The following is a 27,087-nucleotide window of genomic DNA, read 5'->3' as shown; positions in this document are numbered from 1 at the left end:
ATGATATGGATAGGATGTTGTTGTTTGGTACTTTCGTTGGCTTTTCCCGACGCTGCGCGCGCACTAAAAGTGAAATGGGAAAAGAGCTCGGCTTCGGAGACAGGACAAACCAAAGGCTAATTCGAATTCCCCATAGGGGCGTAGCGCATTCGTAGGGCGGAATATCCGGGCCGTGGTCGAAGGCGACGGCGGCGTCCTGGCGTCATCTCCAAATCTCGGCCAGCGCCAGCAATTTTGGCTATAAATACAAATGTCGGCACGCAGCTTGGCTTAAACTTACATTGTTATCCTAGTTCACAACATCGCTCGGGGTCTCCTCAACTTCGGCGAACAAAACACATTCGCTACGTGACGTTGTTAGGACGGAATCCTCATCCACCCACTCGCGCCAGGACAACTCCGTAACTTGAAACTCCAACGAAAAACACAAACCGTGAGTCACAGCGGGCTGCAGGTGCAGATGTACCAGTTGCCTTCGCTTCTGGTTTCAGTGTCAGTGTCATAATCATAAATTTCGAGCATTGTGTAATCCTCTTTCGATTGGGTAAACAAACCAAGTGGCTCCGCTGCAGTTTTATTATTACTGCGCAGTCAAGAAAACGCGAATTACATTTAAATTGAATTTTTCGGAGGCGCCACTTGAAGAGAAATACACGCGAAAAGGGAAATACAAAGATGTTAAAGTTGTAGAACGAGACTCTAAAAGTTGCACCCAAATATTTATAAGTTTCATCGTTTCATTTGATTGTGAAATATAAAAAAGTTCCAGAATTTTAACAAATCTAGACTTATTCCCAACTAACCGTCTCCAAATTGATCTGAATAACACAAGACAAACTTATCAAATTAATAATAGATTCCCGAGAGATAAGCTTCAGATGCATGCTTTCAAGATTTATGAGTAAATTAATAGGAATCCCAGTGGATGACTCTCCTTCAGTCATCGGAAATAAATTATCTGTGACTCGATTCCCTGCAATCTGTGAGTCTGTGCGATGCATTTCTGGTTTGTTTTTATTCCCATTGCGACCCCACCTTAAAATCCATCAGCATTGCTATGCCAATTACACATCCTGCAATTGTCTTCGTCTTTCTTGCAATGCTGCAAGGGGTTCACACACTTGCCTCTCTCTCCTTGCAGCCCGGTGCCACGCCCCCCAACCAGGACAACAATGGGAGTGCCACGGAGGCAGGGAACTGAAATTGGCTGTGGAAGTGGACACAGGTGGCTCTTGGTTTGGATGACGGTGCTGCTCCTGGTCGTCCCACCGCATCTGGTCGACGGCCGTTACCTGCCGACAAGGTCGCATGGCGACGATTTGGACAAGTTGCGTGAACTGATGCTGCAGGTGAGCCAGTCTACACTGGGCGAAAGTTTTGATGCATCTGTAAATAGTTTTGCGAGGAAGTTACTGAGTTTTGAGACGCATTAAAATTAAAACAAGCACTATATACTTTATAAATATTAACACTAAATACTTTAAAAGATAACTATCAAAAAATTCAGGTAAACAGGAAAAATGTTTTTTTAGACCAAGGACATAAAAAATATACATAATTTTCAATTAAAAGCAACGCGGAAATGTATTAAATAATCAATTTTAAAGAACACATCTCATTGAATTAAGGTTGTAAATATGTTTTAGATAAATTGAATAGGGGTTTTCATAAATATTTGTGTTCATAATTACTGCTAAATGGTCTATGCCTTAATTAATGGAGTGCTGATGTATGCTGTTATCATTTCACATTTATCATTGACGCTTTAATGGATCGCCAACTGAAAATGATCCATTATTGACCATTTCTTCAGTGTATCTGAGTGAGTGTGCGATGGGTATCTTCACTTCAGCCGAGTTTTGTGCATTGGCATTTTTGGTGCGCTGTCAATATAATTAACTAAATGAAAAGAGAGCCAAAGCGTGGTATTAAGTTGCAATTATGTCGCCAATTATTGAGGTTTTATTTTCGACGTGTTTTTGTTTTCGTGCGTTTCTACCTTTTGGTTTTTTTCTCTTTTGGATTTTGGTGTTTTGTTTTTGGTCACTTATGGCGTGGAGTAGAGTGGTATTGAATGGAATGGAATGGAGGTTACGTCATAGTCTCGGATATAAGGTTACACAGGTCCCTCGGCCACGGCCCCAATCATTCCAGCGAAGATTCCTGCTAACCGCACCACCTCTCTTTTTCTCTTTCTTGTTCCAATCTCCTGGCGCTGCGGTTTCTTGTGCGTCTGCAAACCATTTCAGAAATATTTTTTACATATTTCGCAAGCGTTTCTTCTTTTTCCCCCTCCATCCACGGAGGAGCCTGCTCGGCTACAATCGCCAACTTGGCCAACACTTGCATGCCGGGCACCTCATCTTTTGCACAATTTTTGATTCGCCGCCACCGCGGCAGTTGTTGTTATTTTATGTGTGCGTCTGCAGTTTTTTTTTTTTTCGGCACAGTTTCCTGTTCTTTTTCGCAACCAAGACACAAAAATGCGGCTCAACTAGGAGGGTAGGAGAATCGAGGGACCAGGGAAACGGGGGTCACCAGAGGATTCGGCGAGGAAGCCCCACTTAGCTGCCTTTGGATGTGCATAAATCCAATGCAGCTGCAAGTCAGCGCGACTTTAGCCTACAAAATGCCTAAATGCAACTGTTTGTCTAGCAACGAATTGAGTATCTGTAGCAGACAGCTTCGGCACTGAAAAAAAAATCCATTGAAACATAAGTTAATTTATTATGCTGTATTAATATTATACTGGTGCCAAAATGTGGGATGTTAGCCATATATTTAATACTCCCCATTAATAGACAGTCTATGACAGCGCAAATTTAATGTTTCAACGAAGATTGATCAAGAATTTCCGGTCCAGGCTTCTACGCAGAATTTTTCCTGAATGTATGGACGTTCATGGCTCTCAACCCCTTTGCAGACTCTTTTCTGAGTCACGGTCCCTGCAAATCGATAAGTCGCTGACGTCGTCGCGCAGACAAAGACCAAAAACCAAAGACCAAGAAGACCAAGAGAAGACCATGTTTGGACAAAAAGCCGAGCAGAAAAATAAAGCATGGCAAAAAGTATGAGACCGAGCGAAAAGAAAAGGGAAATCAAATGTCAAATAGCAAATAATGACGGTGACGTGGTCGCATTGCCGCTGATGAAGGTTGACTTGACTACGTCACTCTGAAGACAGGCGGCAGTTGGGGGGGAAAAAACAAGCAGAATGCGAAATGAAAACACTTGACACACAATAATGCATTGAACCTGAGTAGCTGCTAGAAGCTAAAAAAGCTGAGAGCAACAGCAGCATGAGGGACATGAGACAACATAACTTGGCCTTTAGCTTATTGCCTTCCACAGGATGGATGTCAACAGGACGACACGACATCCATCCACATTCCCTCGAATCTCCCTTGGCTTTTGGACCGAGATGACAATGGAGATGGACGGAATTCCCAGAAGCAATTTGTGTTATAGAGAATGTGGAAAATGACAATTTCATAATGCTCTTGACTTATTAGAGATATATTGGATTATAATTGTGTCGACTCAGGGGTTGCAAAATGGTACGTGGGTAAACTTTATAATTGGTTAAGGGGCTTGAAACTAATTTGAGGATGAACTTGAGCTTTTGATTCAATGTTAATTTAATGAAGAGATGAGTGGGGTCTTAAACGTAATCCATTAGGCAGACAATTTAATGCGGTCAGAATAAATCTCAAGTGTGGATAACAAAGTGGTTAAAATTCATTTACTTGGTTAAGCTTCTTAATGAAATTGGATGTAAATGGCTTTTGAAGCCTATTGGTTGGATATTTTTATCAAATTAAACATTCACACTATGTTACATTCTTACCAATTAACCATTCTTTAACAATTATCCATAAACTTTATATGAAATATGTGCCATATTTTATAAAAGTTTTCGACCTCCCCCAATCACAACATTATGTCCAACTGATGGCAATTATTTCCAACATTCGTTTTCCACTTGCCACAAATTTCTTAGCCAACAAATCCCACCACTCATCAAGGGGCCCATTCCACAGAGCAGAAATTGCCGAACCCAAAACAAACCATCTTCAACACCCAGAGATTCCCCCTCGCATAAAATCCAGTCGAAACGCAGCTGTTTATTTATAAAGTATCTGCCAACTCCCTTTCCAATCGGCAAAATCAGAATCCTGGTCGCAAGAGGGAAAGAGATCGATTCATGGAAATAGACAAAGATAGCAGGAAAAAGGGAGAGGGATGCCAAATAAAATCACATAACTTTTCACTTAACGACAACTCTCAAATTAAACTGTCCAAAGAGGCCTTAATGAAAAGAAGGGAGATGAACCCAGCTGACACCACCACTCAACCCCTGGAAAACTCAACCTTCCCCCTGTTAGCCAGATGCAATGCGATAACAATCCCAGAGTCATCATCGCTTTCCTGTAGACCTCTAGACCATTAATGCCATTTAAGTCAAGGAAAGCGAAAGGAGGGAAGTATTGCAAACCGTCCGAAAATATAAACAAAATACTGTCTTTTTTCTTCTCTTTCAAAATTAGCAATAAAATAATTACTTGGCGCGAAATTGTTTTAGGTTTTTCGCTTAATCTGCTGTTGTTAGTGTTTGTTCACACATCATCACCAGTCTTGGCCGAAAAAGAAGACAAAAGCTCAGCTCCAAAGGGGCAAAAGCGACAGGGCTTACAGTGGTAGCCAGAAAAGAGGTTGGCGGCTGATAATTACACGACAATACCCCCCATTAACACATATTCAGCTCATCAGTGCTCACAGCAGCAGAGATGAGGAGCCAAGAGTAGGTAGCCAAGTTGAGCTGCTCCCAGACTGGTTAACCCATTTTGGCTGCAAGTGACGCGAACTCGATAGATTCTTCGAATTTTTTAGATATCTCAGTTGCCTTGAATGGGTAATGGTAACACATAGGTTTTTAAATACTTCCATTTTAAAGAAACTATTAAAGTGGAGTTAATTGGTCAAGATAAGTGACTTTTGCACACTCCAAGTGTTACAAATTTCTTTACTACTTTTAACTACTAACTTTGTTTAAAACTTAAATAGATAACTTTACGAAACCTGTGGGTTAATCCATGCAAACAACAGAAGCAGGCCGCCTGGTCGTTACAGATAAAGTTCATTCGATTTAATGATGCGCCAAAAAGAAAAATTAAAATTAACAAAAAAGACGAAGATAGCGAAAAATGTGTGACGAACTTCCCACGTTGGATAAATAAGATTTCAACAGATTTCTGAAATAACTGACTCCATCATCACAAGGCGGCGGGGGGTCGAGTCGTGTTAACAACAGCAACTATACGATAATTATAACAACCATAACAACAGCTCGGAGTTTAAATCTTTCTCTGCCCGTCTTGCGTTTTGTGTTTGCAGATTTTGGAGTTGAGCAATGAGGACCCACAACAGCAGCAGCAGCAGCAGCAGCAACACCCACAGCTGCGTCTCCGCAATGAGGCCACCGGTGGCAGCAGCAGCAGCAACATCAACAATCCACGCGTGTCCAACGGCAACTCGAATGCCGCCTGGCTGCAGAAACTGAGTGCCATGGGTGCCCTGGACGAGTTGGGCGGAGATGGAGCCCGGTTCAATCCGAACTATGGGCGTTATTAAGCCATCTGGGCCGGGAACACCTGACGACAACAGCCACCACGACTCTGGACACGGAAACTAGGGGCCGGGGGGAAGCCATGTTGCGAGCGAAAATGTTCTGGGTCAGAAAAAGGGGATACTAGTGTCGGAAATGTTCATAGGATTAAAATCCAATTGAAACGAAAGCAAAGTGCGTGAAAATGGACAAATAAATGGAGCAAAGGATTGTCCTGCAAATCGCTTTGAAGTACTTTGAACGAGCTTGTGCCATTTTGGAATGTTGTGAAGGACACTTTGGAAAATCACTTTCAAATGCTTGAGACCTTTTATAAAATTATATTAGCGGACCCTTTTGATTCCTCCAAATGCAAAACCTACTCACAAATGTTAATTTGATTATAATCTCTTTAAAGTAATTTATTAGTATTTATTGCAAAAAACTTGTCGATTTCTTTACGCAAGCTCCTTGCTAAAGAATATGTTAATTTGGGTTCCCTAAAAATATACAAAGTCCAATAATTTTTTTCCAAAACACAAGGAATATTTTGCAAAGTTTTTTTTCCCAGCAGAAACACACTTTTGAAATGTTTGTATACCACTCCAAAAGTTTAAACATGGTTTTTCCTCTGCCCCGAACTGAATTACACTTACTGGTTTAGAATGCAGAACGATAAACAGAAGAGAAATTCAGAATTGAAATGAATCTGGAAAACTTAAAAGGACAAAAACAGTTCCTATGCTAGAACAATAATTTTTAAAATCCTTTGGGTAAGCCCGAAGTGTAAAATGTACCTATATGTATGTACCTATGTGTTGTAGAGCAACCCCGTCCCTCTGAAAAAGAAAAACTCTGAAAAAAAAACCTTTAATGGTGTAGACTAAGTGCGGATTTTCAACTTCTTTTTGCGCGGTCAAACAAGAGATAAAAAAAAATTTAAAGTGCGATAAAATTGTAAATATTTTACCCCGAAAACTTCCACAACCGCCCCACGAACAATAATAACTGGAGTTTTAATGGGCCCCAAGGCTGGCCAGGCATATGAAGATATATTGTAAAACGTATTGTGTATTTATAAATTATACTACTCCCAACTAACCTCCACTAGATGGCCTCCGCTGGAAGATGGGCCCAAGTTTAATGCGATTTCGGTTGAGACTTTATGGCCAGCAACGTATCGAGGGAGATACATATATATGTACTTATACACACTACTTAATTCGTACCCATATATAAATGTACATTTAATTGTTGTTAACTTACGTTATCTTTATTACTTATGACTCGCCGCAGAAGCAACAATAAAAGAAATCATTTTCAATGCAACATCCCTCCTCTCTCAACTAGATCTCTGGCCGCCGATACAGTGAAGCCTGTTGCGTAACGCATGCAAAGTGTAACGCAACCCTACAGGTCTCAGATTTAGATTCAGATTCGGATTCGGATTCATCTCATCTTTTGGACTGCTCAGATACTCGTGCATTTCACATCCAACTGCTTGAGGGCGCCGCCATCCGAAAGATTCCCATCTATCTCAATTTACTTTCACGTGCTTCAAGTGCAACTCTCGACAAATTAAACGGCGCAAAGTGGCACCCACCACCAGAAAGACACGTCGCATCTCCCGAACCCAAAAACCCAATCCAATACAATTAAATACAATCCAATACGCCATTCCGAACCCATTCCCAATGTCAGTTCGAAGCCGTTAAGTACTTTTTACCCGCCAAGTGCTGTTTCTCGTTTTGTAAACGAAATTATAATTGTTTTCCCGCTTGTTTTTTGTTTTTTTTTATGTTAATATAATATCATTTAAATGGTTCCGTCTGCCTTTGTTTTTGCCTGTTACATAAAGTCACAAGAGATACAATATAATAATTAGTATCTGTGCACGCCGAGGTGTAGATGGCAGCCAGTTGGTAGCTGACTCTTAAATGGTATACCTACATATGTATGTTTTGGGGGGGGAGATTTGGGGAACTGTGTTACTCGGTTGAGGCCACGGAGAAAGCAGAAAGATGAATGGCTGAATGCGACGCTGATTATATGGCTCAGAATCGCTGTGGCATGGCGAATTCATTAAGATCTGGCAATGTGCCATGCATAATTCGCATAATGGCCCGGCCAGCAGAATGTATCCGCCCTATGGGAGGTTTTCCCAGAATGCATAATGTAACTGCGAATTTTCAGTTGGAAAATGACGTAAGTAATATCAGCCAGTGCCCAGACTGTAGCTCATACAGCGTTCAACAAAATTAATATCACCAAGTATGATTTCAACAATACATATCCATGTACTTCAAATACTTAAGTAGGAAAAAGTGGGGAATGCATATGCAGGATATATATCTTACATTAAATTGCAATCTTAAATTGATATTATTCTATGTGTATCACATGCATACCAACAACAGTAGTCATTAAATATTAATTTAACAAGTCACTTATATCAAATCAAAAATTTATATTTAATATTTGAGATCCCAATTTTTCGTTAGTCTCAGAAACATTTTTATGTAACTATTTAATTATTCGATTGGCCATACTTTCGTGTTCACCATTAAAATAACTTTATACTTATTTATTTTTCTTTAATTTCTGTTCATTATAAAGTTAATTTTTTACGATCCTTGGTTACGTTACACAATACCAATAAAGTTGATGCATTAGTTTTAAGCACAATTAATGGCACCATAAATGCAATGTTCGCATTTCTCGAGCTATATTCCAGTTATATACATTTACATTTCTCTAAAAAGTATCTATGTTATCTTCTCACATAAATAATGGGTCAAGGGTGGCCCGAGGCACAAATTGCGCAGATATTTGCACCGGAAAAACTCAAAAAATTGCCCTAGGACGCGGAGTAACCACTGATGAACCTGCACCTGTTCCACCTTAGTGAATTCAGCATATTTTACCGCGACCAACGAATGATGATGATGACGATGGTTTTGAATGTGAAAGATGAGCGTGGAAAATTAAGGAAATGCAATCCGTGGACAGGGGAGCAAGTGCAGCCGCCGAAGATGAACAACAAAATCAACACAACCTGCCATTTGGCTAACGGCATTATAAATGATGCCATCGAGGAAAAGTGACAGTCTCTGACTCTGTGACTCTCCACTTGAGTCTCTCAACTGTTGCAAGTTGCAGTTGCAATACTGCTGCTGGGTATCTTACTCGGTGCCTGGGTGCCTATGGTGCCTCTACGGTGTCGTCCTCCGTTTGGCGCCACTGGTCACTGATTATGCCATTTCATAAAGCAAAATTCCGGCAGCGATTGTGCAGGAGTGGCCACAAAATGCGGCCAAGGATCGCTTGCAACCGATGCAAAAATGCTGATTGCCATTTATAGATTATGTGCATAAATCAGGGAAAAAGCTAGCTATTGCTTTGGGGGCTATGAGCCATGGAAAAGTTGCAAAACATTTTGCCAATCATAATTTTATCCATCACTCTTCCCTAACGCAAATTGTCATGGCCGGGGCGTAAATTATTAAATAAGAAAAACAACCCAAAAACAACACTAAAACTTGCCAGAGATAAAAAAAAAAAATAACAAATTGAAGAAATTCAAAATATTGGAAAAACAAAAAGACAAGAGGAGAAAAATTAAATAAAATGCCTGTACAGATGGGTCGACCCAACAAGAGCGTGAAGCTCATTATGAAGCTTCGTGGCCAAAACGCGGACAGCAATTACAAAAGCAACATAACCAGTAAAACAATAACAGTAACAATAATAATAACAACAAGCCAGGCCAAGCCAACTCGAGCCAACACACAACACAACCCCAAAGACCGAAAGAAGCTGGCTAACAAAAGGCCGAAAGAGCATGGAGAAATGAAATAAAACCAACACCAGATTCAGACCCACTCCAGAGCACAAAACAAAGCTTACCCCCATCCCATCTGATCCCAAACCATGCCATGCCATACAATACCATACCATACTATACCAGCCCATTCCCCAAAACGGCTGGCTAAATGAGAGTGAATCCACATCCATTGAAATTGAAAGTGAATCGTGCCACACGATCCGATCCAGAGTCCAGACTTGGTTACGAGTCCACTGCGATTGGATCCTCCAAATGACCAAAATAACAATTTGCACACATTAGCTACATATATATAATAATGCACATATATACATTTATTTATATATAAATAACAAAAATCAGAGATTTCAGGAAAAACCTTGTTTCTTTGGCATTCAGTTCGAAGGAGTTGTACTCTGTAGTGAATCTATATAAATGACTTAAATAGCGAGGGAAAAAAATCCACAAGACATATATAAAAATTAGATATTACAAAATATGACTTTCTTTTAATAGTTAAGCTATTTAAGCCTATTCGTGAATTAAATTCCTTTTAATGATAAAAGAATAAAAAGTCCTGATAAGTTCAACAGATATTCTCAGATATTCTTAAATTAAGCAGGAAATCGTTTAAGCTGAGTTTACAGCAAAAAAAGCTCTTATTTCCTTCCCTTGAAAATAATGGACCCTTAAAATAAGCTGCATTCCAGCAGCTAAGTGTCTTCAGAAATAACAACCATAAAAAACTATTTGATGGCCTTTCTGCCTCAAGCTTAATTGTAAAATGTACATACATACACTGCACCTTTCAGGTTCCTTATTTTCCCCTTGAAAATAATCCTAGTTGGCCAGAAAAAAAAAAAAAAACTACCGACCACATATGCTGAAAAAACCACGAAAAATAAGTAGTTAATCGAAGGAGGAAAACCAAAAGCCAAGAAATGGTCAGCAGACGTTGCAGTTTCGGTTGGCTTCGCGGTCGCCGTTTGCATCGCAGCCAGGAGCTGCAGCCTCAGTTTGCCCACCAGATCATGACTGGCCAAACTTTGGACTTGGCTTAAACATTTCAATTTCTTCATGGCTACATGCTGCTGCCGCTCTTTGCCAACTGCTCAGCCAACTTGGCCGACTGCTCGGTCGACTGCGGCAGCAGCTGAGGCAGCTGCGGCAGCTGAGGCGGCTGAAGCAGCAGCGGTCTTGATCGTCGTCTTGAATTTTACTTAATTTTTATTTCACGCGCTGCGCCGCTATAAAAGAAACTGCAACAATCGTTGTGGCATGCAGTAAGAGGTTCCGCGTCGAAGCAGCACCACATAGCCAGTAACCAGTAACCAGTAACAGCCAGTAGCACCTAGCCACCCGGAGCAGTGACAAAATCCGAAACGGATATAGCCGAAATGAAACACCCGAAAATGCAGTCCAGTTGTGTGGTATGATCTTGTGACCAAGCCGTGATGAACCTCACTCAATGGTGTGTTCTCCTCCGATCTTGTTTGCAGTTAGTGGTCCTCGTGGCCCTGGCTGCCCTGGTGGCCGCTCGTCCAGAGCCGCCTCGTGACTCGTACAGTGCGCCGCCCTCCAGCAGCTACCAGCCAAGTGGACCCAGCGGAGGCTACGGCGCCCCTGCGCCACAGTACGGACCCCCGCAGCAGGCGCCGGTGATCCACAAGCACGTCTACGTCCATGTCCCTCCACCAGAGCCGGAATACCAGGCACCCAGGTGAGTGGCAGGATCAATGATCCTTTAAGACAACATGTGTGCCAAACATCGCGAGTAGAATAGGGTTCACGTCCGACTCGAAAATTAAATTTCGATAAAGAATCTATGCGTACTCGGTTAAAATTTTTCTCTATACTAGATGATAATTATATCATACCTATAAATTTAAATATACTTTCACTTAAAATGCTCTTTTAGACACATTCAGTTAGATTGCAAAACATGCGTATTTAAGAGTTTACGACAAATTTACGTGATTTATATTAGCATAGTTTTCACACAGAAAAGAAATCGCACTACACTCACTACACAGTGATCCGGAAAGAATGGAGAATTTTTTCTGATAACTCGTCCAATATGAACGTACTTCCTGCGGTTTTTACATTTCATAACGTAATTAGTTATCCCTTAACCATCCCACATTTTTTCGACTTGCGTGATTGGAAGCGGTTACAAACGATCTCGCTTTATTTGTCTTGTTCCACTTAAGATTGGAAAAATATGGGGAAAAACACATTGTTGTGTTATGAGTATATAATCCACGGCACTTATTCAGATTCTCTCACAATTCATCGGCGTAAACCAGGCAGTGCCGCCAACTCCCAAAGATAATAACTAGACAAATGTTGCAAGAGACCAGCCGGCAATCATATAATCCAGCTCAGGGCCCTTTTCCACAGCTGTTGCCTCATTTCCAGGGTATTTAGAGGGTCGCTTTAACGGAGGAGGAACATTATTTAATACCCGCGAAAACGAAAGCCATCCAACTTTTCTCTCTTTTCGCTGATACAATGTTTTCTGTCGTCTTCTGTCTGTTTTCAATTGGAGTTGGAAGCGATGTTAATTACCTCGAGAGGGGAATGATATGGCTTTGCAGACCGCCAAACCGTGACTAAAACGTTACCTAAGCTCGCCGCAGCACTTGTACTCGTATATATCTCAGTACCATTTCCAAGCAAATTATCAGACGTAGAGGGACAGGAACTCGATTACCATAGGTGGCTTTATGTAAACCCTCGTCTCGAGGCGGTTATTGTGACAATCGCTGTCATCGTCACAATAGTCATCATCTTCATCTGATTAGCAAAACTGACAAGCAGCTGCACTGGGTCCACCATTGTCGGGAGGTCACCATTTATGGACATGCCATTTGCATGCTCCTCAAAGAGAAACTCCTTTCTCCCGCATCTCGGTATTTGTTTATTCAACAAGGCAAGGTTATAGGAAGTGTGGAAAGTCATTCCAGTCTGGCCGTGCATAATTGAAATTTTTTTATTCGGTATGTAAATTTTTACAAGCCGGAAGCAAGAAAAGTTGCGTTATTTGAGGATGTGGTAACCATCTTACTTTACACATAGAATTCCTAAGAAATTACTTAAATACAGATATAGCAGAACCTTTATTTAAATACAATTTCAAATATTTTCCCAGGAAACCCCTTTACGTGCCACCTCCGCAGAAGCACTACAAGATCGTGTTCATCAAGGCGCCATCCCCACCTGCACCGACCGCCCCTGTAATCCCGCAGTTCCCACAGAACGAGGAGAAGACTCTGGTGTACGTGCTAGTCAAGAAGCCGGAGGAGCAGCCGGATATCATTATCCCAACGCCAGCTCCCACCCAACCCAGCAAGCCGGAGGTGTACTTCATCCGCTACAAGACCCAGAAGGAGGAGACCGGTCCCTATCCCAACAGTGTGGCGCCTCCAGCGCCCGAGTACGGAGCTCCAGTTGCCCCGCCCGCACCCTCTGCTCCCAGCAGCTCGTATGGGGCACCATCCCACTAGGCGATCCAGTCCAACCCGAATACCGATTTGCTTATCTCAACCCAACTCATGGCAAACTGCATATCTTATGTGTATTGTATTATTTTCTGTTTCAAGGACCTTAACGCGTGACAAAGTTTACCAAGCAACGAATCTCCCCCATCCCCTCTCCATAACCCAGCTCATAGGGGTATTACTCCTATAGATGAGTAATTCTTACCTCTGATGTTGTTTCTACCTGATGTACGAGAAGTATGTTTTCCATCTAGGCTGTTTGTTTCAAATTGTTTGTTTAGTCTTAAGTCTAGGTCTTTAAGCGAACGATGCGTTATACACTCACACAAAACACTCGAAACACTCACTGCGAACTAGCCTTAGTTATCGATAGAGATATCGATCTTGATACCGATTAACGATATATACGTGGTACATGATTTTCATCACAAACGCATTTTCAAGTAGGCAATTTATTCCAATTTCATATTGCACTTTTCGTACACGATTTGTCATGAAATAGATATGTGCGAAGCACTCGAAAGGCAACAAAAAAATGAAGATTAAAATACTCAAGTATATATATAATGTTAAAAAACACAAAACATCAATGGCTAAATAAAAGTTTAACGAATTATCTGTACAAGATTTCTCTTTGTATTTTTCACATTGCAAAATATATATGTTTACAAAATATTTTTATTAGGCTCGCAAATGTATTTCATATCATGAGTACAAGAATCAACCCACATGGCACCGTTATGTACATTAATGCAATGCTGACCGTCATTATCGTATACTGGCTCCCCAGGCTTCCATTTCAGAAAAGGTGCTCTCTTTCCGGAGGACACAGATATGAATTCGCGCTTTTTAGCCAGATCACTAATGCCAAACCTATATTTGACGCCTTTGGTTAGTTGCGACACGATAGCACTAAAGTCTTCTTAATTTATAATTGAGGCTAGATTACCTCCCATCTCCTGACATGCGCTCAAAGCACTAGTCCAACTTCGTTTGTCCGTTTCTTCGATATGCAAATATCTCGATCCGATTCGCTTAAACCTAATTAATAAGCTTATTTGCGAAGAGATATTCTTCAGCGACGTCTTTATACTGGACAATTCTTTATGTAGGACAGATAGTTGACCTTCCATCTTAAGTTCTAGCCTATTGATTTTGTTCTCTATATCCTCCGCAATGATCTTCTTCCACGAATCCGTTAGCGATGTGTTCTGGCTCTCAATTTGTTTTTGAATATCCCTCTGATGGCCCTGTATTTCTTGAAACTTTCAGCTGGAACATGCTTAGTAAATTGAACCTCTTTAGACGAACGTTTATAATGCACTAAATGTGAATTTCCATGCTTCAGTCCGAACAGCAGCGTAATATTGTTAATAAGAATTTATAGGATATAATATATATTTTTACTGAAAAAAAAAACATGCTAGATATTTTCAGATTACGATAAAAATTAAAACATACTATAAGCTATAGTGATAACTATGACAATACTTGGATTGAAATTATATATAGAAGCATATCATGTACATATCGTAAACAGTAGTACAGATAAACACTTCTCATTGCATGAAAATTTTAGATTTTACAAACACTGTTGGGAACAGTTATGTTAAATATAGTTCAACCATTTCTTATTTTCATTGCACGTTGATCAACTTAAGATTTAAAATACAACGCCATTGGCGTTGCCACGTTTTGCTCGCCCGCCAGATGGCGCCGCAGCTAGCTTCCAAACTGTACGCAAGTGCTTTCCAAACTGTTTATGTCCATTCACCGAACTTGAGCTTTGTTTCGTTTATTTGTTTGCTTTTTATTTCCTTTGGCGCTTGGATTGCATACAATTTGATTTGCTCGATGCGGAAAAACGCTTTAAGCGGAATTTCCCATAAGTTTTCAGATAATTAGTAGCGCAACACCTTAAAGCGGATTGGATTACAGCCGTTTTCCCGCAGCCCCCTTAATAACAATCAGCGGGGTCCACTTTAATTGACACGTTACCGTTGTCCACTTGGTAAAAAAAAACGAAAAATAAAGGTAGAGGTAAATCCGTGCAAACCCCATCCATTCCCTTGCACACATGCTTTTACACCCGAACACACACTCAACAGCTCCTTCACGAGCCTGCCAAATGTAAGCGAACTTAAAAACACGTCGTTTGCATTTGGCCCCCCTGCCCGCCACTCACCCACCCCCATCCACGAAAAGCCCCATCATCACCTCACGCCCACTCCGCCCCCTGGAAAAGTCCCCTCTATCAGCAGAAACTCCAAGCGGCACTTAAGTGACGCTCCAGCAGCTCAACTATCACCATGTTCGTATTCCTTTTATTCCAGGTACTCACGCAGAAAAAAGGTATATTGTATTTGTACTATTGCATCTCAGGGGCGGTAAAAGCTATGGATTTTAATCTTTGAATGCAAGCGCCTGCAATTTTATATAACCTATATTTTTGGGTATAACCAACCAACGCTTTTAAGTATTTATAAACAAGAATTTGTTATCTATTCATTAAGTTAAGTATAGTTTAGTAATAGTGTTTGAAAATATTTAACAATGAGACCATACTTTTGAGATTTTTTTGTTTTCAAAAAAACGTAAAACATTTTTTTTTTATAATACATAAAAATATTGTTTTAAGGTTAAGACATAATGACAAATAGCGTTTGAAGATCGAGTGACCATGAACATCTTTTAGTAAAGACGAGGTATCACTCTATTTTAATGTTCCTGGCCAGTGAGCATTTTGACGTCTACAATATAAACATCATTTACGCTGTTCCTTTTGTTTTAGCCTCGCTGATTTTGTTTACCTGTGCCTCAAAGCCGCTGTCGTTGGCCGAAAGCAAGAGATTTTCCGGAAGAGAATGAAAGAGTGAAAGTCCAACCACCCTTGGGGTCAGCAATGTGGTGTTACCATACGCGATTCGCTCTTTCTTCTGGCACGCCTGCGCCAAAGAGAGGCGGAAAACTCTTGGGAAATTCAGGCCCAGACCGAAGACCAAAACCGAAACCAAAAACCCGACTTCAGTTGCCATTGTAATGCCAACGCAATCGGCACGCGTTTGGCTTTCGCGCCTGGCGGGTTCTTTATTTATTATTCGCTGAAGTGACAAGCCAACACAAAAGAAAAACAACAAAGCTCGCTGAGAATCGGGGAAAAACCCCGGTGTGTTGAATAAAGTATAAATCATGTGCGAGGAAATCAAGGCAATTTGGAAAGTCGAAGGAGTTGAGCCAAAGATGAAATCAACAGCGAGAAATTGCCAGTCATAAAAAAAGGGTTTGTGTTTGTTCCTGTTTCGTGTGTGTTTGCGTGCTAGTGTGTTTGTGTGTGCGTTGTGCCAAAAGGGAAATCCCTTAACCCCCGCCTACCCGCTACCCCGCAGGACCCTTAACCCCTGACTTCAGCCAGACTCCCCTATTGTGCGTCGTGTACAATTAGAAGGAGGCATTGCCAATCGATTTGTGTGAAAAGCCAAAGCTAAAACTCAAAAGGTGGACGACGCCAGTCGTCCTCCAATAAAAAGCGAACTGAACCGGGCAGGCAAAAAATAAGGGACAAACCCATATAAAAGAATGGAAAGCTGCCGAAGAAGTTCCCTCCAGTTGGCAGGTGCGCGTAGCCTGAAAAATGAAGTTGAACCGACCCGAAGTTGTTGCCTGTCATTCAAAGGGAATGGCAATGGAATGGCAATACAGAAGAGGCCAGCGTCTATGGGATGGGGAAATGGGGCTGGGAATCAGGGGACAATATTAATGAAAGACGTTGCAAAAACGTCACGTTTCCCCAGTCAAATTGAAATAATAATAATGAAGGCATTGAAGAAATGTCACGGCCCGCGACTGACAACTAAAAAAGGAAGAAATTCAGTGGAATTTGCATGAATATCTCAAATATATGTAAAGTTCGGCACAACAAGTAAAGTTAATAATTTCAGTGATATAAAACATAACAAGCTCGATAAGAAGCATGCCCCAAAAGCATTCCACTCCGAGGGGAAACGCATATCTAAGTTTGAGTGACACGCCTTAGAAAGCCCATAGCAAAGGAAAATTTTAAAGACGTTCTGACGGTTTCTCATAGAACTGAAATAACAACTTAATTAAATTCAAGAATAAATAAAATAAAAATTTTAAATAACTAATAAAGCTTTGCAAAAGCATCGAAACCTTTTCCAGAAACAGTGTGTGAATATAACAAATTTAAATTTAAGGTATTAGAAATTAAACCACATTTAAATATATAAGCAATTCTAACCGTAATCATAGAAAAGTTATTAATTAATTACCATGCAGTAACAAAAGTCCTAATGTTCTGTGCAATAGAATGCAAAACCTCCAAAACACTTTATAGCTCCAACAAAGAACTGAAAATTGTTAAAAGTCTGGGCTTAAAACTTTTAATGACCGAAAAGAACTTAAAAGCGTGTACATAAACTTTTCAAATAGAATTAAACTGATGTGAAATACGACTGTCCCAAAAGAACACTAGAATGACAACGAAGCGCATAATTTCCCACCATAAAAGCCCAAGCAAATTCAACATAAATTTGATTTTATGCACAAGATGCTACAAGTGAATAAAACACGAGCTTAGTGACAGTGACAGTGCGAGCGTGATAGTGATGATAGTACAGTGAAGCATATGCCCAATAAACAGATGGCCCATAACCATAAAGCGAAAGTGTTATGGCCATTACCGAAGGGCAAGGACCCTTCTCGGCGGCAGGACCAAATAACTTATGCCCATCGGCCAGAACCGAAATCGCAATTTATGACAGGCCCGGCAACTATTTAAAGAACCATAAAACCCCCGAAAACAAACAAAGTTTATGGGGAGTGACGATTGCATTTTAAGATCCCCGACATAAAACAAAAGCCAGGATTTGGGCCTCTTATTAACTCCCAATTTTATTCGTTACCCCTCCCCACAAAAGGAAACACAAGTGCTTCCAGCAATAAACTTCCACCGCCAATTTTGGCGAACAATAGTCAAGGAACCATGGCCACCACCAGTACGTCAAACATGTCCCGCAACGGTGGCTTCTGTGGTGCACTGCAGCGGGCACCGCCGCCGATGCCGCCGACCCTCATCCGACGCCTGAGTAGCCGGGAGTGCTACGGAGTGGGCAAGGTGAAGGTCATGCTGCGGGTGGCAGACCGGGACAGGAACTCCGGCGGAACAGAGCCGGACTTTATGGCCCTGGACAAGAAGAAGCGACAGGTCACGCTTACCGATCCGAGAACCGCGTGTCCGCCGCCCCAGGCTGCCCAGGAACGGGCGCCCATGGTGGCCGCCCCCAAAATGTTTGCATTCGATAACCTCTTCACCGGCGAGGATAAGCAGGTGAGTTTTATCCTTAGCGAAAATCTGAATAGAGTGCACGTTCACACATGGATGTTAAACCAATTTATTTAAACCATCTTTAGATTCAGAACAAATTTAAGAAATAGGTATAAATCATCATAGGTGATTGATGATACATCAATTAAATCAAGTTGAAACATTCTAAAAATCGTTTGAAAAATATGTTCTTAAAAGTTCATCGGTCTAGTTTATTTAAATGTAAATAAGAAATTTGGTTAAATAATAACTGCAAAGCCAAACAAGAGCAACCGTTACCAAGTAAACTTAATACTTGATTGGTTACTGTTGACACAAAGTATCATTTAGGTGGCAAATAAACCTTATTAACAGCTATTAATTCTTTATAAACAAACAGACGGCCCACGTAATATAAGGGTAATACAATATTGACAATAAAACCATTCATTATGTACATAAAACTACAAAACTTACGGCAACTGAGAGTTAACACTTTGCCAGTGTACTTTTCTTTTTTAAAATCAACAAAACTTTCCAGACTCTCGCGATGTTATTTGCCTGCAGAAAAATTTCCCTAACGTAAATATTGAGTTGCAATTACAAAAGTTAAATTGACCGTGGGAATCCTTTTTTGAGTAAAGGACACATCTGTGCGTTATATGAATAATTTGCGCAAACGATAAATGTCTCGGTTTTGTTTTTCTCGAAGCTATGTTAAGAGATTACAAAAGAGGTGTTAGTAATTCCACAGAATAACAAGTCACCACAAAATACCACAATCAATCTTCATAATTCATAGCAAGCAAAGTTCCTTTCCAAGATTTATGACCCTCCTCCAAGTGCAATCACTCATAAGGCAATCCCTCAGACCGAACGAAAGAAATACCCCCAATAGAATTAACACATACGCGTATTGTCCTGCCCCATCGGATCTAATCAGCAATCGAATTAACCCCGCAATCGAACCCAATTCCAGCCATTAAAGAGAGCCCATTAGTATGCCTTGTTAGCCACCACCCACTGACCTCCACTCCACACCTATTCGTTTTCTATAAACACTAAGAAAAATGCTTGCTGCTAGTAAGGAAGGAAATTGGAAAGTACCTTATAACTTTTATATTTACTTATTGTAAAGGAACTCATCACTATTATGAACTCGTATATCTTAGCATTTAGTTAAGTTAACAAATAAACTGTTTAACATTTTCTCTCTGCGCATCGTATATTCCAGTCGGATGTGTGTGCATCGGCGCTGAGCGAAGTGATACCCGCCGTGCTCGAAGGCTCCGATGGCTGCCTGCTGGCCATGGGATATCCCGCCACCGGCCAGACCCAAACGGTGTTGGGGGAGCTGGGCGGTGTCAGTGGGAGTGGCAGTGCCAGTGGCAGCGTGGGGGGGTGCTCCTTGGGAGCAGCACCCTGCGCCATCGCCTGGCTGTACAAGGGCATCCAGGAGAGGCGGCAGAAGAGCGGAGCACGCTTCTCGGTGCGGGTCAGTGCCGTGGGCGTCAGTGCCACCAAGCCGGATGCCCTATCGCAGGATTTGCTCATCTCGCATGCAGCCGGTAAGCATATGGCAGACAGGCCAGGATCGGGGGTACATAGCTCAACGTTTCCAGGTCAACTACTAAATGTGCCACTATTTATTATAAGTTGAGGGCATTCCTTCCTTAGCAAGAAATAATTGTCTTTATTATTTGTTATTTGAGTTGAGTTTAAACATTTATAGCTTTACTGCACACTTCAAGATACTTTTATGGGCAGCTATAATAAACAATGATTTTTTTATGGCATCTTAAGCTTAAGAAGGATTTTTATCATCATCAGATTTATAAATATAATTTTATATACTTCTCTACAATTTTATTTAAAATAATTAACTTCTTCAAAAAACATAATCAAGCACTAAATACATATATATAATCGAGATAAAAAGTTGACTTAATTAACCAAGGCCAGCGAGTAAGCAGAAAAGCTAATATTGTTTGGGTGTGTTTGCTTCTAGTTACCCGCTTTAACTGATCTTTGTTTAACTTGGCCTTTACCCTTAATTTCGGGTAGTTAGTGTTGCTGCCAACTGGTCCACCTGTTAGATGCCAGCGGGCAGAATCGCCGGCAGAATAAATGGCTCCGCTGTGGGCGGTTGCAGGGGGCGTGGCATAATGTTGCCCCTGGGCCAAACAATGATGATGATGACTGGGGCGGGTCGGGGTCGTAACTGGCCCAATTTGAATAAACTTAACCTGGGCAGCAGTTCCGACACCAACCCCACCTTCTTATCATCAACGGAACAGCACCCCCACCTTATCCCCGAAGAATACGGCGTTTATTCCCACATAAAACCTAATGCCCTTTTCATTCACTCCCCGCTACTTTTTTCGGTACCAATACTGGAAACTCCGGCTCCGACTACGGCTACACAGAATCTGACGACTCCCCGGGGATTTATTTGCGTGACGACTTCCTTGGCGGTCCAACGGAACTACGTGCACCCACCGCCGAGCGTGCGGCCCTTTTCCTCGACTCTGCGCTCGCCGGACGCTTAAAAAGTTCCGGTTCCACGACATCTGGGAGTTCTGGATGTGCCGCCCCCTTGGAGTCCGCCCTCATCTTCACGCTGCACGTCTACCAGTACAGCCTGTCCCGCAAGGGAGGTGGTAAGTGTCCAACACATTGTTGTTGTCGTGCCCTGCAAAAGGGCGGTGTTTGTCTAAGCTCTGGAGCAGTAAAGCTTGTAAAAATCATAAAATATGGCAACTACAATGTATCGCATAGATACAGTGCAGCTACCAAAAATTTAAAATGCATCTTTAAGGGGTAAATGCAATAAATTGTATCTATATTATATTTATTTAAATATTTTTGAACATCATTATTATATTCCGAAAACGAATTATAAGCCGGTATCTTTAAGATTAACTTCTTTAACTTCTACTCTTCTTCTTCAGTATATTTCTCTTTATGTTTTCATACGTGGGAAGTCCAGAATGTTTTTTAAGCCTTTTTCGAATGACCTAGAGTATTTAAGTCTTCGGCTTCCAAAGGGTTCCCTTTTCCTTGTTATTGCTATTGTTGCTGCCACTTTTGTTGCTGCTGCCACTCAAGTGGCCCGCTAAATGCTTCACTACCACTAGACGGCAGCGCCATTAAAGTGTCGCATTTCCTCCACTCCAACACCCAGCGCCACCCCCATTTAAACCCACTCCCACCCACTAGCCTTTTATGCAAACACAGGGAGAAATGGAACTAAATATAAATTATGCATAAACATTTTATCAACTGATTTTTCAGAGCTATGCCATAAATCCAAATGGTTTTTTTTTTTTCATTTACACAATTGAAATTGATAAACTACTTTCATAAATATTCTCAATAAGAATATATTTTCAATATTTTGTCTCTGTGCAGTTGCTGGCGGCCGGAGCCGTTTACATATCATCGACCTGGGCGGGTGTGCGAATCGCAGCGGGGGACTGCCGCTGTCGGGGATCGGGAACATACTGCTGGCGATACTATCCGGCCAGAGGCATCCCCCACACAAGGACCACCCGCTGACGCCGCTGCTCAAGGACTGCCTGGCCCCCATCACCTGCCATGTGGCCATCGTGGCACATGTGCGACCGGAGCAGAGCTATCAGGACGCACTCTCCACCATTCAAATCGCATCCAGAATTCATCGCCTGCGTCGCAGGAAACATCGTGTTCCCATGCCCTTGGCTGTGGGCTTGGCCCAAGGACTCGGCGGCAACGGCTCCTCGGCGGGATCGGGTGCGGATCCGTCGAGCTCGGAAATCTCAGCCGACACTGTCATCTATATGGGACCCAATGACGATGCCACGGATGGGGAACATCCGCCCGTATATCTGCCATCGCTGACTGCGGGGGATAATCGCGGGGTGATGAGTAAAGCCCTTAAAGGGAGTGGGCTGGAGAAGCCCCCCTCGAAGTCAGCTTCCAACAGTCCCATGATGATGAAAAAAGCCATGGCAGCGGAAAAAGGTAAAACATTTAAATTGTTTAAAAGTTAATCTGACAGCTTCCATACAATATAATTTATTTGGCCCAGATTTTGGTTGCTTTTGACCTATTGCTACCTTTGCTACCTTATTTATACTTCACATACTATATTTCTCTTTCTATCCAATTTCAGCTAAAAAGCTTCCGGGAAGCCACACGGGCAGTCTGAAACGTCAGGCGGGAGCGGGAGCCTGCTCCTCGCCAATGATTCCCCATGAGCAGCCACAGATACAGGCGATGGGATCACCTATACCGATACCCCGGCACATGGTGTCCAAAGGGTCGATGGTGCCCTCGCCGAAGGGATCGCCCATGCGAAGAGCTCATCCGGGAGCAGCTCTCGAACAACTGGAAGCGGGAATGAGGAAAATAACGGAAGAGCAGTGGATCGATGGACCTCGAGTGTCCAGGGCCAAGGTAGCGGAAGCCCGTCATCTAATGAGGGAGGTGAATCATGTGAAGCAATGCGAAACCTGGGTGGATGGTCCAAAGTCGCAGTCGTGCAGATCCTTAACAGCCGGCAATCTTCCAACAGCCGGTGGAAGTCAGACACAGGGCTACGGGTTTATGGATGCCCACAAGAAGACCATGATTCGACAGTGGGTGGAGAATCAGACAACGCAAGTCTTCCAAAGTACGGTGTCCGCCAGTAATTCCCCAACTGCTTTGCACTGGAAACTCTCGGAGTTGAAGCAGAAATCCCTGGATTTACCAGACAGACCTGCGTTCAATCCGGAACCCTCCTTGGATCTGAATCAGCCGTGCTTCGAGAGTTTACCTCTCCTGGATCCAGCTCCTCCGGATGGCGACGAGGACGAAGACAGCGGTCCCTCAGAGGTACCCCCTGCTCTACCATTACTGGATGATCCCCTCGGCTCCAGGGACATATCACAGGATAATCTGCACAGGATGCTCTCGCGCCATGTGTCCAGGGAACAGCTTCATGAGGCTGAACTGGTGGCCAGTCGAGCGTCATCCTCGCTTCATCCATCCCAACGAAGTATTGATTGTGGCCTGCAAGTTACGGAGGAAGAGATCGCCAGGACCATGTCCAGAAATCGGGATCACGATGCCAGTGCGCATCCTCTATCAGCTCTGAGTCACTGCGACAACATATCCTTCGTGTCCAGCTTCAACATGGCCTGTGAATCCTTCAGCGAGTGTGGAGAAAGAGCAAGGTGAGTAATAATTCCGTCCATTAAAATTTTGAAACTTTGTGTAGAAAACGGATTTATAATAGAAAGATCCAAACTCATCTAAACTTTTCGTCCCTAAAGATATTTATTTATATTCTTTTTGTGTCCTTTGTATATTTCATCGTTTCTTAGGCAACAATTTGATCAGCTGGCTCGCCTGCACGAGATCTTCACCTCCCAATTGGCCATGGCAGAGGTCACGCCCTCCGCCGCACTTTTCCGGACGGATATTGGAAGTGTGTTTAGTGAGCCGGTTTATCACTTCAACGTGGGCCAGAGTAGCGTTTGCAGTGAACCAGCCTACAGATTGACCCCCAGTCCGCCAAAGCAACCGTCACACAGTCCAAGTCAGGGGTCACTGCCCAGTTTGAACGGCATCATGGAGATAGCAGGAATGGATGATTATGCTCTACTCCGCCAGCCAGACGGAGCCTCCGATCCCAATCTGCAGAAGGGAGAGAAGAGATTCACGCCACAGCACGATGATATTTGCGAATTGGATGAGAAATCCATGGCGGCGGCGGTGGGCAAAAGAAATTCTCTGGAGGATGCACAGCACAAGCTGAACGAGATCACGAACATCCTACCCCTGGCTGCCCAATCGCGACTTCCCCTGCTGCCCCTGAATACCAGCTCCGAGGCCTATGACAGTGGTCATGACTCCAACTCAACTCCGAGGACTTCCAAGCATTCGGGCATATCCCGGCGGGCGGAGAGTGGTTATCACAGTGTGGCCACCGTTAGGGATTCGGATGAGAGTAGCTTCGCGTCCGGCATGTCCAAGGGTCAGCGGCATCGCATCACCGTTTCAGGAACAGGAGCAGTCACATCGGCGGGCATTGGAAATTACCAGAGGCAGTGCCACAAGAAGCGACATCGACAGGATCCGGCTGGCAACAACAAAGGGCTCTGCAACTGGCTCTTGACACCATTTTCCTGCACTTATCCAGAGACTGAGGGTGAGATCAGCGATTTTTAAGCAGCAACAAGACATCCAAGGCATCCAAGTCCAAAACGCCCACCAAAAACCACGCAAAGAACCGAGCTAGTCCAGCATTCGAAATGGCCAAACAAGTAAACGCAAACCAAAAAGGAAAAATATCATACAGTTTTAGGAAAAACCCACGACTAGGTTGAGGTTTAAGGATAGAGGATCTTTGATAGCGACTGATTAACTTTTACTAGGCGACGGCTGCCACAACAAAAACCAAACACAAAAACCAACCAAATATACCACGCGAAGAAACCAACCGCTGGAAAAGAAATCATGCAATTTTAAAGTAATCTAATAACTAACCCAATTACCTAAATAACTCATAATAAAATCAGTGGACTTTATGTTTGGTGTAAGGCAGTTTAAAACTCTTTTTAAATGAAATTATGAAGAACGTTGGTAGAAAGTAATCAACGGTTTTGCGATAAAGTAAAGTGCACATATCTTAAGACCCATCTGCAGACTCTTGGCTAGCCCATATCTTTGAAATATCAGACTTTTTACTATTTTTAATTTTAGAGTTTCTAGTGTCTTACACCAATCCGAACCACTGAATACGCTATAAATCAATCGAATCAATCACTCACTCACTCACTAAATACACGCATAAGTTCAAACGGGGCTTTAAATATCTTAAGTTGCCAGCTAGCATAATGATGGATAGTCGAGATATACATTTAAAATTTCGAGGCTAAGGATCACAGGATGGTGTACCCAATGCTTGCGAACAAGATATCTCGACTGTCACTATTGTATCTATAAATATTGAACATAAATATATTATTAACATAATCAGGCTACAATCACTATGACTTTACAATGCAGAGATACATCTATATACATACACTATATATACACGCAAACGTATTTATATACACACTCAATATACATACATATATCATATAGCTATTTATTGTTTAGTTTGGGTTATCTGTTCGGGCAGTCGATTTAAGATCAAGTATGCTAAATGTTGAATGTTTGCTTATTCAAACGATTTATTGCCAATTATAAGTTACCAAATGTTTAAATTAATTGTTAGTTAGCTAAAGTTATACACATCTACTACTAATCATGAAAAAGAGCGACAAGAACCAATGACTATAAAGCGAAACGGTTTTTGCACAGTAGACAAATGTTAAACATACAATTTTGTTGCCATTTTTGCCTAAATAAACTATGTTACAAAACGAAAAACGAACAAAATGAAATGAAACCAAACAAAAACGAAAGCATATGAAAATTCAACAAAAAATAAATAAATTATATATTTATCAGAGATACATATACTATAAGGAGCGGCGAAACGATGAATGATTTTAAGGAAACCTATTGCATATTCTATATAAATAACGTAACAAACATATTATACAAAACATAATGAATGCAAGCAAAATGAAAGACGCCCGGGGGTATGCAACGAATTGTGTGCCACACGGGAATAGCTACAATTTTGTGCCGCATTTTGTTCGTTTCGATTCGATCAGCAAACTATAATTATAATTATCGACATTCCTTCATTGCCTTTTTAGTCAGCGTCATCAGCATATAAACAAAGCGAAATGTCTAAGCCATGCAAACACACTAATTATATTGCATTATCCATACATATTTCGTACAATTATTATTCCACTTATCAAGCGTAGTTAATCACCCACGAAACCCGCTCTCGTATGCTTTAAATTAAAAACATAATCACCAAAAGCCCAAAAACGCCCACACCCACAACCAAAATTCTAACAACCCAACCCAAATTGCAATATGCAACCTGGAAAATCCAACCTACGTACACACATACCATACGATACATTCAAACATACATACATCTATGATGGAGTCGTCGACTTCGGCGCTGAATACAGACTAATTATTTTTTATAATATAAACAAATTGACAGCTGGTTTTATTGCTAACTGGGTACGGGGTGGGGACACGTGAATGCGAAACGAGGGATGCTCCATGGAGTTTGGAGTCGGACTCGGTGTACATATGGAGGACTACATACTGTGGTCCGCACTGTTCCTGCCATTTGGCTGGAACGTTGTTTGCCTCAGTTGTCGGGCAAATAAAGTTGACGTTTTATAGATAGAGACATGTGCGATACACCCATCCAATGTGTGTCGTAGATCTAAACGTGCCACCCACGCGCTTTGCCCCAAAAACAGATGATGGAAACGTGCGGGGCGGCGAGTCGTCGAACAATAAAACACGAAAAGGAGAGCAGGACTTTGGCACTAGAGAAGTTTGTATACCCTGCTCTCGCAGGGGGAAAGGTTGAATAAAGCATCCTTTTGTGGGGTAAGTATGTGGAAAAGTCAGGCAAATGTGTTTGCACTCTCCTCAATAAATACTGGAATCTTTTGTAGTTGACTGAAGAACCCTCAATACAGATAAATAAAATTGAACCCACCCATTGCATTTCTAGAATTTCTTCAACATTGTTTGCATTTCAAATAGGAATCTTTTTCAAAATGAACAAACAAATTAAAAGAGCATATACTTTCAAAATAATTTTTGTTTTGAATTTGAATATTTTATTATAATAAATAAAAAGTGAAATCTTAGTTTCATGACGACTCGATTTGCTTTTGAACAAGAAAAATGGCTTGAAGATATATTTTAATAAAAC

The 27,087-nt window shown here is 41.9% G+C and overlaps 4 protein-coding genes across 5 annotated transcripts; 3 read left to right on the top strand and 1 right to left on the bottom strand.

The window, feature by feature from the left end:
• The first annotated feature begins 191 nt into the window (after positions 1 to 191).
• On the top strand, positions 192 to 6,934 carry LOC6611586. The gene is made up of 3 exons (XM_002036088.2): positions 192 to 433; positions 1,142 to 1,349; positions 5,395 to 6,934. Exons 2-3 carry the CDS (start codon positions 1,173 to 1,175, stop codon positions 5,629 to 5,631), a joined length of 414 nt encoding a protein of 137 aa, XP_002036124.1. The 5' UTR covers positions 192 to 433; positions 1,142 to 1,172; the 3' UTR covers positions 5,632 to 6,934.
• A 3,770-nt stretch (positions 6,935 to 10,704) lies between these two features.
• Positions 10,705 to 13,555, top strand: LOC6611585 (extensin). The gene is made up of 3 exons (XM_002036087.2): positions 10,705 to 10,858; positions 10,928 to 11,148; positions 12,580 to 13,555. The coding sequence occupies exons 1-3, from the start codon at positions 10,826 to 10,828 to the stop codon at positions 12,932 to 12,934; spliced, it is 609 nt and encodes a 202-aa protein (XP_002036123.2). The 5' UTR covers positions 10,705 to 10,825; the 3' UTR covers positions 12,935 to 13,555.
• A 31-nt stretch (positions 13,556 to 13,586) lies between these two features.
• LOC116800339 (accessory gland protein Acp29AB) lies at positions 13,587 to 15,963 on the bottom strand. Its single transcript, XM_032714543.1, is given in 2 exon segments — positions 13,587 to 14,193; positions 15,739 to 15,963. Coding segments are annotated over 2 exon segments (825 nt in total). The 3' UTR covers positions 13,587 to 13,593.
• A 47-nt stretch (positions 15,964 to 16,010) lies between these two features.
• LOC6611584 (kinesin-like protein CG14535) lies at positions 16,011 to 26,348 on the top strand. Of its 2 annotated transcripts, XM_032727242.1 has the most exons (7): positions 16,011 to 16,208; positions 17,866 to 18,275; positions 19,486 to 19,819; positions 20,678 to 20,911; positions 21,663 to 22,253; positions 22,405 to 23,449; positions 23,600 to 24,446. In XM_032727242.1, the coding sequence occupies exons 2-7, from the start codon at positions 17,931 to 17,933 to the stop codon at positions 24,444 to 24,446; spliced, it is 3,396 nt and encodes a 1,131-aa protein (XP_032583133.1). In that variant the 5' UTR covers positions 16,011 to 16,208; positions 17,866 to 17,930. The 2 variants fall into 2 exon arrangements, with proteins under 2 accessions (XP_032583133.1, XP_002036122.1); XM_002036086.2 differs by lacking the exon at positions 16,011 to 16,208 and having other exon boundaries at positions 17,155 to 18,275; positions 23,600 to 26,348.
• Positions 26,349 to 27,087: the final 739 nt, after the last annotated feature.

The sequence above is a fragment of the Drosophila sechellia genome, chromosome 2L, assembly GCF_004382195.2.
Source record: "Drosophila sechellia strain sech25 chromosome 2L, ASM438219v1, whole genome shotgun sequence".
NCBI lineage: Eukaryota > Metazoa > Arthropoda > Insecta > Diptera > Drosophilidae > Drosophila > Drosophila sechellia.
Note: the sequence above shows the minus strand (reverse complement) of the source record. Positions and strands in the feature narration are given on the sequence as shown.

What these genes read in the sequence shown, in the direction of transcription:
- LOC6611586 (XM_002036088.2), top strand. Translation starts at nt 1,173, where the DNA reads ATGGGAGTGCCACGGAGGCAGGGAACTGAAATTGGCTGTGGAAGTGGA. An exon ending in TGCGTGAACTGATGCTGCAG is followed by an intron (nt 1,350 to 5,394) that starts GTGAGCCAGTCT and finishes TTGTGTTTGCAG; the next exon opens with ATTTTGGAGTTGAGCAATGA.
- LOC6611584 (XM_002036086.2), top strand. Translation starts at nt 17,931, where the DNA reads ATGGCCACCACCAGTACGTCAAACATGTCCCGCAACGGTGGCTTCTGT. An exon ending in TCACCGGCGAGGATAAGCAG is followed by an intron (nt 18,276 to 19,485) that starts GTGAGTTTTATC and finishes CGTATATTCCAG; the next exon opens with TCGGATGTGTGTGCATCGGC. An exon ending in GAGTGTGGAGAAAGAGCAAG is followed by an intron (nt 23,450 to 23,599) that starts GTGAGTAATAAT and finishes ATCGTTTCTTAG; the next exon opens with GCAACAATTTGATCAGCTGG.
- LOC6611585 (XM_002036087.2), top strand. Translation starts at nt 10,826, where the DNA reads ATGAAACACCCGAAAATGCAGTCCAGTTGTGTG. An exon ending in AAATGCAGTCCAGTTGTGTG is followed by an intron (nt 10,859 to 10,927) that starts GTATGATCTTGT and finishes TCTTGTTTGCAG; the next exon opens with TTAGTGGTCCTCGTGGCCCT. An exon ending in CCGGAATACCAGGCACCCAG is followed by an intron (nt 11,149 to 12,579) that starts GTGAGTGGCAGG and finishes ATATTTTCCCAG; the next exon opens with GAAACCCCTTTACGTGCCAC.